This window comes from Ruditapes philippinarum, unplaced genomic scaffold (assembly GCF_026571515.1).
Source record: "Ruditapes philippinarum isolate M1 unplaced genomic scaffold, ASM2657151v2 ctg14144_1_1_1_1, whole genome shotgun sequence".
Classification (NCBI taxonomy): domain Eukaryota; kingdom Metazoa; phylum Mollusca; class Bivalvia; order Venerida; family Veneridae; genus Ruditapes; species Ruditapes philippinarum.
The window spans coordinates 13,487-26,283 of record NW_026859767.1 but is presented as its reverse complement, the minus strand read 5'-3'; the positions used below and the strand labels follow the sequence as shown (position 1 = coordinate 26,283).

Here is a 12,797-nt window from a genome sequence, read left to right as displayed (position 1 = left end):
TCCTTGATGAATGAAACTAAAATCAAAAGATATTGAAATATGGAGTACTTATTGTTTTTTGAGTGAACTGGTTGCTATTATGAAACTAAATATCATCGTCTATATTTTGAGTATTCGGCATTTAAGCCGCCCGCCAATTAATTACGTCAAAAGTTTCTAGAGCATCGCTACGTTAAAATAGAACAAAATCTTTCTCGTTGTCGTCACCAACTACTCTGGCAACCGGGTAGTTCGTTGACGTTGTACTGTGGAGTGATCTGTGCGTCGATAAGCGTTCAATGACGTCAGGAAGGTAGAGTGTATGTCGTTTTGGTCATCGTCATATTGTCCGAGTAACAAACGCCGCTGTAACATAACAGCATCCTATAAACGAAATTACTTTGTAGTTTTATTCAAACTCGAGTTGGCATCTGATATGTACGAGTTACAAGGCTTGCGACAACTAAACCTAAGAGAGATTGGACCTCTTTTAAATTTTCTTTTTAGAAAAAAAATCTTTCGAGTTTTTATCTTTAATATTACTGTTGAACTGCATACCAATATATAAGTTTTTTTTATAAGTAATCATTTTATACTAAAAGAGCGTTATAGCGTAAAGACATGAAAGGGGACTACCTTATTCTTATCTGTTACAATTTCGACAGTATATATTTTTAAAGTTGAAATCGAAACAAATAAAAAACAGTGAACGGGTTAAATCGTCAACACGTCTAGGGAATGAAAACTAAACTCCATGCAAGAAACATTTACAAAACACTTGGCATTACATGAAAAAATTAAATGTAAATGAAGCAGAAAATAATCAATAAGATAAACAAAGTTTTTACCATTGGACCAACACTCAAACCTTAAAAACCATTTTAAACAAATGACAATAAAGGTAAATCGGTGATTTTTTATATAACGTAACGATTAATTACAAACTGCATGATTTGTAGCTTTTACATTTAATTAGAGTTCAATTATTTGCTAACGTAATAATTGGATACACAAAAGAAAACGTATCCCGAGAACGCACCACTTCTTATTCACTTCTTTAGTCATAGCTTAAAGATATATTTTGTTAACCCTTTAATCTGCTTAATTTCTTACCATTTATGAATCTCTCCTTGATCAGTTTTAGGGATATACAGATGAGAATAGAAAGTAATTGAGCCAACAATTTAGAGCCATTTCATACGGTTTGCTATGATCATATTATGGCAAAGGTCAGACGCTTTCGGTTACAGGAGATTTAGGATTCAAATAAAAATACGAAACATTCATTGGAAAGTCCTTAAACTTTACAAAAGGACAATATTTAACACACTTTAAAAAATACAAATTTGGAAAGCAATACGACTGTTTGTATAAACTACCAGTCTACAAACCAGTAAATTACAATCCAAAAGGAAACAAAAGTGATGGGATTGGGGTGATAGTGTATGAATTTAGATTAGTAATTGAAGGAAGTTGTGCACGCCGCCTGTAACTCCTTTTGATTGCGTTAAAAATAAGTTTTTCATCATTAAAACATAAACAGATTTAGGAAGAAAAGTCAGTATCTAAACAATGAAGAAAATTTTGACAGGCATTAGAAGAAATTATGAAAATTCAATATCTTTACTCAAAACATCTCAAAGTTGTTCCTTTTTATTCTTAACGCCTCTGTGATTCGAATTATGTTATACATCCTTTATATTCTATACCCTAATTTCCTTGTTTTTTTTTCTTTAATTTTCAAAGTTACGAAACCAGAAAAACGAATCATTGGTCAATAAAAGTATAGCTCATTGAACTTCATTCATACACTATTTATGTCTATGTAAAATACTTCCAGGCATTTAAGGGTTTATTGGGTTGATTTGATGGAGGGCTGGTATCTTGTACATACCTCTTGTAATTGATGCAGCAAACAATGACGATCACAAAGATGATGACAACGACAACAGCTCCAATAGAGATACCTATAATTCCCTCTAATGAAAGCTCTGGATCAGCTTCTTTTGGTGCTACCTGTGCATCTATAGATGAAACATACATATTAGTTATATCTATTAAATGCTGTTTTATAATCAACACCCGAATTTCTTAAACATTGTATTTTTTCATTTATTATTATTGTTGTAAATGCGAGCTTCTTGGTACTAAACAGATGCCGAAAATTTGTTTTGTTATTGTGATTTTCAATCATAAAAATAACTGTGCAAAAAAGTTCCAGTTAATTTGTCATTCTTTTTTTTTGCGTATTATTTGCTAACAACATAGATTAAAAACTTCAAGCGTAAAATCATGCTTGTGTTTTGAGTGATTTACAAACTTATTTTAACATAACACGACGTTTACCATATAGCTAAACATGAAAACTAAACTTACCATTATAAGTTTGCTTGCAAGTACCCAATTTTCGATCGCAAGTTAAGTTTGCACATGGTTGCAAACATCTGTTATTACACGTGTCTCCGTAAAATCCAATAATGCAACCATCTACACATTTACCAACTTTTGAACAAGAGTTAAACAAACAATTTTCTGGACATACATACTCACAAAAAGGTCCGAAATGACCAGAAACGCAACCTCGAGTACATTCCCCGGTCAAATTACACATTTTTCTGTCACAAAAATGACTACACTCTGTGTCACAAAGTGTTCCAATCCATCCTTGTTTGCATCCAAACTCACAAACTCCATATGAGTTGCAGTTACCTACACAACCGATGCTACAGTTATGTTCACAATAATAACCGTATGTCCCTTGCTTACATCCATTTACGCATGCGCCAGATTTTCTTAAGCACTCACCATTCATGCACCCGTCACACCTTCTATCACACAAATCTCCGTATAAGTTTGCTTCGCATCCCAAAGAACAAGTACCTGTGTACCTTTCGCATACATCAAAACCATTTTTATCATCTTTGCAACCTTTGCTACATTTTTCAACGCAGACAGCTCCTTTTAACCCCTTTCTACAATCAATGCAATAACCACTATCCTGGTCACAAGACTCGCAATTCGAAGAACAACTTTTTTGACATTTAATGCCATGAAAACCTATTTCACAACCACTAGAGCAAAGTCCGTTTTGAAAACTACATGATGCATCTAAGCAATTAGAACATGAAAATTGACATTTGTCACCGATATCATTAAATTACAGAAGACGTATTCTTTACACAAACAAAAATAAGTGGATAACTAATAAGATAAGGTAATTTTTTATTTCATTGTTGCTGATTTAAAAATGATTTTCTAATTCTTTTAAAAACAAATCATAACCCATGTAAACCAGCGTGAAAAGTTTAGTGTCAATCAATTTTCTTTTTTTTTCTAAATAAATAAATAAATAAATAAATGAATAAATGAACGAACGAACGAACGAACGAACGAACGAAAGAACAAACGAACGAACGAATGAAGGAATGAATAATTGAATGAATGAATGAATGAATAAATAGATAGATAAATAAATAATTATAATAATAAAAATAAACAATTTTTGTGACCTAACGGCTTACCAAAAGTTATAAATATGAATTGTACCATTAAACGTGTAAATATTTGCGTCCTATAGACGGTTATCTGACACAAAACTTTTTAAACAAGCTTAAATGATATATCAATACTGCACTTGATCAGGAAGTTGATATTAAAATAATTGAAAGAAATCATACAAAACACATTATTTATTTAAATTTATTGTGAAAGCAATTGAATAAATGATATGAAGTCAAAACTCTAAAAACTCTAAAAACTTTCGTATGTATTTTTTTACCCCATACATGTATATTCTACTAATTCTGGCAAACACATAATAAATCAATGCAATCATTGACAGTGAATTAATTAACTAAACTGACATTTTCAAAGTGCAATATATGTCATATAATTATGTTCTACACTAATTGCTAATATTTTACCTTTAAAACACGTACATTTAATAAAACACAGTTTAATATTACAAAATATATGTTTATTTATTTGTATATCGATATGTTAATATGTTAATATACATACATATTTATTAATATCAAATATGTTTTGGTAAAATAAGTCTGTAAAATGTAATAGCTTTAATTCAAACAGTGTCGGCAGAATTTTTAATAAAGAGTAACAGTGTGTGTAAATTGAAGAATAAAAGTATTTTTTGTAAAAAAATGAACAATATTCGCTATATTTTGTATTATATATAAATGCATGTAAAGTATTCTTTTTTGAGTAAATGCATTATTTTAATTGTGCAATGCGTCTTTTGTATATGTTTGATTAATAAAACAATGTTCTACTATTTTGTTTATTTTTTTTTATTGCATTGACATATTTGACTACACATAATTATTATATTTCATAGTTTTTAACTCATTAAATGCATTTTAAAAGGTGTACTTTCATTTTAAAAAGTCCCTCCATTATTTATGAAAACCCAATTTGTTATCAATGGTATTTGCTATCAATGATATTTATCATCAATGGTATGCCATAAAATCAATGGTGTACCATAAAACCAATGATAAACAAAAATCAATAATATACAATAAAATCAATGGTATGTCATAAAATCAATGCTATACCGAAAATCAATGTAGTACCATAAAACCAATGTAATACCATAAAACCAATAGTTTACCATAAAATCAATGATATATCAAAAATCAATGGCGTACCATAAAACCATTATACCATAAAATCAATGATATACCATGAATTAAATGGTTTACCATAAAATCATTGGTATACCATAAAATCAATGTTATATCATGTAACCAATGATGTACCAATAAATCAATGATATACCAAAAAATCAATGGTGTGCCATAAAATCAATGGTATACTATGTAATAGAAAGAGCACCAAAACACGAGGCTATCTGATTTGTACGAGGGGGCGTAGCCGAGTGTTTTGGTGTTCTTTCTCTTTTTTATCATAGTCAAACATAAAAGCACGTTCCCTGTTGTCAAAATATGAAACCCCGGCAAAAATGAACCAATGAACGAACATCTGACATTTCTGTCGCTTTCTTTTTCTCTGCCGTCACAATATGTAAACTCCAGCAAAAATGAGCCAATCAATGGGCATGCTCTGGAGTGCGGGTAACTAATACCCGCACTCCAGTTAACGCACTGTGCATGTATATGTATACGATTTAACCCAGACACATTTTCAACAGAAAGGTCTCCGAACTATGATACAATAAATAAATGTTGAGCCGTAAAATCAATGGTAAGTAATAGTTATAGTTCAGATTTTAAAAAATATGGAATTTATTGCAAGCGTAGCGTAGCGGAGCGCAGCAATAAGTTCTATATTTTTTAAAATATGAACTATAACTGGCTTACCGTTTGACCCACTTTCATGGAATAAGTCACGTATAAAGTGTCGGTACAGCGTTTGCTGTAATACGAGTCCCGCCCTAACTAGTATAGATTGACAGGGCCAACACATGCTCGGAGTATTTTGACCTGTGGTTTTTATGTATTTTTACATCCTTAGTCATCATGGAGCAACCCTGCGATGACATAATGAATAGAGATGGTGACTTTAACAAGAATCATATTTTTTAACCATTTTCTGTCAAATATGCTGATGTGGTCACGGTTGCTTAATATTGATACGCAGGATTTATATGCATACACAAAGAGAGGTAATAGCTCAGGTAAATATTTTATAAAAAATATTCTCGAATTCTCGCAATATCTAACTGCATCATATTTTGAATGAAAATACAAATTGTAACATGACCAGGTGCGCAGCTTTTCTACGCCCAACAAGCACCGAACCTCAAAGTAGATGACAGTAAAGTATTCAAACGTAACATGGCTAATCTGCCTAAAATGCCGTTACAATTATTAAAAAAAACTTTGAAAATCATATTTAAGTGATTTTCTTTTATAATTGCAGGCCGATTTGAAAAGCCTTTGTCGTCTGATGACATTAAGAAGAAACCGAAATACAGTGTCCTTTCATACAACGAAAAACAACAACTGGACAGGGCACGTCTGGAGGGAGTGGGCAGAAACCCGCAACCTACAACCGGAGACTAAGCAAGAGCCTGGTTATCCTATTACCGTTGAAATAGAGCACTTCCGTTTATGTGCAGAAATGGAAATTTTGTCGCAACGATTCAAGGAAAAATGGAGAATTATATTACTGCAAGGCTACAACGGTATCTTCGAAATCCTTTTTTTTCTGAACTTCGCAGAATATTTTATTCACGCATGCACGAGTTGACTAACGAGAGCATAGGGTTCGAAGTCAACTGTTAAAAAAAATGGAGATTTTAACAAAATGTGGAGAAAAAGTTTGTATGAAAAATGGATATTCTGTATGATTTTTTAATATATGTGTCAGTTTCGAACTTTGAGATTTCTCTAATTGAATTACTCTATGTCTATGATTTTCAGTGATAGCCACAAACTGTTTTCTAATGTCTGAATTATTATTATGACGGTCTAGGGAATGTACTGTTTCAATAATTTTTTATACAAGTGAAAGCTTGAATTAATAAATAACCGTATGAAATCGCTTTCTTATTTGTTAACTTTATTCGCATGCCACATTCATTGTCTAATGTTAAACTCCGCCCATATTCATGACGTCATATTTGTCAGATACCACGTCAATACCTGTTAAAATAAGTCAACTTATTTTTCACATACACCAGTCCCGGTATATTTCAAAAACATTGGAGCATTTGATTGGATAAGAAAGTGGGACAAACGGTAACGTTATTATCAAAGTCAGCTTTTTAAAATATAGGCTATACTTAAAGTGTTAAACAAATATTTCTTCATTTTCTAATTTCATATAAATTGATACTGTGTATTCCAAATTGTGTCATACCTACACTCCTTTAGTGGTTTCCATTGTCCGCTTTTATGTCATTGCTAAATTTTGTATATTTCACCAAACACGCTATGTTGTTTTAATTCAATAACCCTGACAACAATTTACGTTTGTTGAGGATTTACATTGAAGGTTTTGATTTATATCATATTCAACCATTTACATTGAAAAGGTTTTCAAATATTAGTCTGAATAGCCTGTCTACTTTGTGAAACTCGTTAAGGAAGTTTTCTTTTTGTAGGTTTAAAAGTACAGGCTTTACAATCTTCATCTTGACATGTATTTAAAAGTCGGTCAACATTTCAAAACAAGACGGTTTTCCACTAACTTGCATGCCATTCTAATTAGAACAAGAGTAACAGTCTTTTATTTAATGTTTAATATTATTTAATCTTTTATGTGACCTTTGTTGCAATAAACTTAAAACCGACGGAGGGTAGTTTTGTTCCCTGCCTACATTTACTACAGAAAGTATAAGGGGAAGGAACTCCAGACGGAAGGTAGTCTGGCTCCCTGCCTACATTTACTACGGAAAGAATAAGGGGAAGGAACTCCAGACTAATAAGTACGAAAGACTTGTGGGGGCATTTCAACTTCATGAATTCCCGATTACAACTTCATGAATTCTCGATTTCAACTTCACAAATTCATGATTTCAACTTCACGAATTCACGATTTCACCTTCATGAATTCACGATTTCAACATCACGAATTCAATTTCGTGAATTCACGATTTCAACTTTGTGAATTCACAATTTCAATTTCACGAATTCACGATTCGTAAATTCAAGAAGTTGAAAACGGGAATTCACGAAGTTTAAATTCTGAATTCATGAACATGAAATCGATAATTCATGAAGTTGAAATGGCCCTACCGGTCTTTCGTAAATAAGAGAGTAGTTTCATTACTGAATTTATTGAACGAGTTGAATAAAATCATATCTTGCGAGCCTCAGGAGAGCTTCACATTATTTTATTCAACGAGATCAATAGATCAATGTATTTCGTAAAGAAGATTCATGAATTATATATATTAAATTTATCTCATATCCAAAATCAGTACTGTCTATAGATTTTTTTGTTTTTTTATTGACGCGCCAAAAAATGTTTCGCTAGTTACATAATTGCGCTTTAACGTTGTGATAGTCACATTTTTTAAATCATAACTGATTATGGTAAATTAATATGATAACCTATAAAAAAAACACATTATTGTATTTCGTTCTCTTTCCTCGTTTGTTCGTGTTGTCATTGCACTGCAACATGGTTAAACCACTGGTGATTTACTGATTTATTTGTAGAGTAACCCATATTTCTGCAGTATCAGTCTGGTCAGTTAAACATTCTATGCGCCAAGTGTACCATTCTATGCATATTCCATGCATGAATAATTATATTTCTCGTTAATTCATATGTTTCCATTATGTTAATATGTCTAAAAGTCGTGGATTTAGGTATCTAACAATCATTTATATTTACTCGAGTTGTTTAATTTTTTTAAAACAATTGAAATTTTATTTTTCCCTTTTCGGTCATGAACCTTTTATATAATTTTTGTGCCTGTATTTTTGAACCTACCGTGTCAGTCCTTGACAGTATCATCATACCTCATATTGTTTCTTGTGAGGTAAAATGATGTTTCTATTTCTATTACATTTTACTTTATTTGCAATCATATTTTCATAAGGTATTTATCTTTTTAAAGATCCTATATATTTACCTAAACATAATTTCCTTAAAGTTTAAGCCTATTAATTTTATTTGTTTAAGCAAGAGAAATGGTACAGGAAAAAAAAAATAAATACCCAGATGTGTTTTATATTTGTTAATATATATATATATATATATATATATATATATATATATATATATATATATATTATATATATATATATATATATATATATATATATATATATATATATCTCATAGCATAGCATAGCATAGCATAGTGTAAGCGTAGCGTTAGCATAGCATAGCATTAGCATAGCATAGCATAGCATACATAACATAAACATAAACATAACATAACATAACATAACATAAACATAAACATAAAAAACATTTATTCGACATTAACAATGTAACAACAAAATTATAGTCGATTTACATCATATAATGCAAAAGTGAGACATGTGATTTCTTACATGACGAATGTCAATCACATTAGAATAAGATATGTTTCTAATAATTATATGTAGATAACAATATCATTGTGCATAATTATCAGAAATGTATTTGCGGGGCGGGAACTCTGCAAGTGTGAAAAGGTTATTTTTCTCGCGCATTGTTTCCCTTTCCTTGCAACAATTCGTATCCCGCTTTTTGACAAAATTTATATAATGTCAAACTTGTGCCAAATAAGAACTGCAAAATATTGTGATTTGCAGCTAAAAACACAACTTTATTTTTACACTTTATCTAAAGCCATGCAGAGTTCATGAAAAGACTTGAATTGATACAATTTATAGAATGATTCATTCTGGAGCATGTTACCTGGACGAAAACAGTTCAAAAGTCAAGGTATTTTAAGATATGAAACATTGATGCTATATCTGAAGATAATCGAACAATTTTTGTCAGCCTTTCGAAGATATCAAGCTAAAGACTGACAATATACGTCTATGGTGATTCACCATGTTACTATATGTTATCTGCTTATTGCTAATATTACAACAGGCTTGACACATGTTTCACTACATAAGATTAAGTCACATACAAAAACAATGTGCATCGTCAGACTTTTAGAAAGCGTCCACTGTTGTTTTCTTGATAAAATTAACTCTGTGACTAGTTAAGCCATCACGCTTACCATTTCATAGTCACCATTCAAACTGGCCTAAAAGACACACTTCTTTGTAATGTTTCCATTGAAACTGCTTCTTTTGAATGTAGAGTCTGCTTTCAGGGCAGGTAAAGGTTTTGTACAACTTCTTCACTTACTTGTTGAAACTTTGAAATTGTGTAAGCAGTCAGAAAAAGAAATATAACATTAAATGTTTGATAGTTTTAATTCCGACGGATTTGCAGGTGGTGCCTATTACAGCAATAATATAATAATCATAATAGCGTTTTATTTCATTATTTTGGTAATGCAGAAATTTATGCTGTTTTTCAAATTTTTTGATGTCCCAGCAATTTTATAGTATAAACAAATTATAGCTAAACAAGTTTTGCCTGTAGAAGAGTTGTGTCCAGAATTAAGATCAATAAAACATGCTAAAATAAGAAACGGCAGCTATTATTCATAGAAGTGATGAAAACTTGACCCCTTTTTACCTGTCGCCAGTAACAGTCACTCATTTCAGTCTGGTAAATAAACAATATCATTTCTTAATGTATCAGATTTTCTTTTCCTTTCCTTCATTTCTTTTGGAATAAAACTTCAATAAAGTATCCCAAGTAATATCAAGTAATAGATAAGTTTGTGTTGCAAAACAGTATTAATCAATGGTAGGATACCACGTCATCGCGCACCTGCTGAATGCTCCCACTCGGACCATTTTCTGCAGAAAATCCGTCGACTCGCAGGTAAAATACAATTTTATAATAAGAAAACGTAAGAGTATCAAAACATCATGTAGCAGACCGAAGAATGGCTACAGTATTTGAGATACAATGTAATTGTAAGATAAGTTTATAGTTTTATTGTCTGGTTTAGGCCTGAAAACGGGATAAGTGTTTTTCTGAATGCTCCCACTCGGAATTGTCCAGAAACATATAAGAAATAAGGTTGAAAACCTAAATGAAAATTATTTTTAACGTACCGGAACAGAAACCGAGTCATTTTTACACATTTTTCTAGATTGGTTTCAAATATTTCTATTCAAAAGTCAGTTTTTCTTAATTCTCCCTATAAAAATGGAAAATGCTCCCACTCGGACTCGATTTCAGAGATTCTCCCATTCGGACCTAAATATCTACAGATTTTTTGAAAGCACATTGCTGTGTTCAGATATATTATTAATTTTTTAATATATCTTTAAATTCATGTTCATATATTCATATTATCAGTGAGAATTCAATGAAACAGCATCTTTGAAATACGATACTAATATTTAAATAACTAAAGGTGTGACATATTTTACCATAACAATCTCGCAAATATGTTTTCATAGAGGATCAGTTATCGGCCTATGAATAAGAAAAAGTAAGTTCTGTTGAAAGATTTCCTCGTTAAATCGAGTCGCTGAAATAAGAAAAAAATTGATTATAAATTTTAAAAATATAATTACGTTTTGTTTTGTAGAAATTATTTGTGTTTGCGACTAGTATGGGAAAATGTATAAACCACATTGCGACATAAGGAAGCACATGGCGGGGACATCTTGGCACGGCATGGGTGGAACAAATATTTTAGATACCAGCTGTGGATATATCTCAGTGAGGAGGAAAACTCAAGAAATCACAAGAATAATAGCTATTTGAAGTAATTGTCTTTTGTTCAGTTTTTGCCTTAATTTTTGGACAATATGTCATAAAGGATCGATTTATTTGAAACTTCACTGAAGGAAAGATTACAGTAAAGTAAAATACTGCAAACAAGAATGGTAACCCTCCAGTTTTGGAGTTATTGCTTATTTTATTTCATTATGAATTGTTTGCAAGGACCATACTTCTAAAGGTATTTGAGATATAAACTGAACATGTTTAATAGAGGTGAATAGCAGACCATAGGGACAAGAAGTGTTCACTTAATGCTTCTTTGTTGTTTATTTTCTTTGTTTATTATGGAAGTGTTATTATTGTCATGATTTATTATGTCTAGGCTCTATGGAAAAGACTGCGATAAAGAAATAACTATGATCTTTGTTTTCTGATTTATTTCACTTTGTTATTTTAGGTAAGAAAATATATGAACATATGATGACTTTCAGACTTAAAATTGTCAAAGTTGTCAATAATAATGATACATGCTTTATGTGCCATGGTATGCCAGAACATTGACTTTTTACGAGTAACCAGTTCATGACAAAAATGATTTACTAGTTGTTCTTTAATAAACTATTAAAATTAACTGATAGATATTGACTTCTTTATGTTCATCAACGTACCATTGTGATGTTTTAAAATCTCAAATCACGAGTTTAACAAATACGCAAGTCATTGCGTTTTAAATTATTAAAAATATATTAAATTCAGGAATTATTAAATAAATGCAGGCCTCTAATGTGTGTGCGAGTCCAACATAATCTTAAACCAGTATAGTTCTAAACAATGTATAATAATTTCTTTATAAAACACCACCATTTCATTTAACATCTCAACAAAACTTTATTCTTGAGATCCAACCTCTCCATTTAAAGTCTTACAGTCCTAGCTTTGTTGTTGGCAATAATTTTGTATATATATATATATATATATATATATATATATATATATATATATATATATATATATATATATATATATATATATATATATATATATATATATATATATATATATATATATATATATATATATATATATATATATATATATATATATTAAAAAAACTTTATAAAACTTATTTTTGAATGGAAATATTTGAAACTAATCTAGAAAAATCTGTACCATGACTCGGTTTATGTTCCGGTGAGTTAAAAATAACTTTCAAGAAGTTTCTAAACTTTTTTCTTATATGTTCCGGGAATAGTCCGAGTGGGGACATACAGAGAAAAAACACTTATCCCGTTTTCAGGCCTAAAGCAGGCAATAAATCTATAAACTTTTTTTTTAACAATTATCTCAAGTACTATAGCCATGACGTAGTATCCTACCATTGTTAATTAACGTCCGTTACTGTTATTCTTAACGTCCGTTACTGTTAGGTGCGGTCTTGAACTTAAGTAAAAACGATTTTCTACTTTGAATGATTTTAAGTATGTATGACGTAGTAAACAAAGGTGGTAGTTGCATTGATTTTTCAATCTTGTTAATCATTATATAATATTATATCCATATATTAAAGAAAATAAAAATAGACATTT

General features: G+C 30.6%; 1 protein-coding gene across 1 annotated transcript; it reads right to left on the bottom strand.

Moving 5' to 3' along the window:
• Positions 1-1,785: 1,785 nt before the first annotated feature.
• On the bottom strand, positions 1,786-3,136 carry LOC132757863 (cell death abnormality protein 1-like; the record flags this gene model as incomplete). Its single annotated transcript, XM_060749308.1, has 2 exons — positions 1,786-2,003; positions 2,356-3,136. Coding segments are annotated over 2 exons (984 nt in total), but the record flags the coding sequence as incomplete, so codon positions are not given.
• Between the last annotated feature and the right edge of the window lie 9,661 nt (positions 3,137-12,797).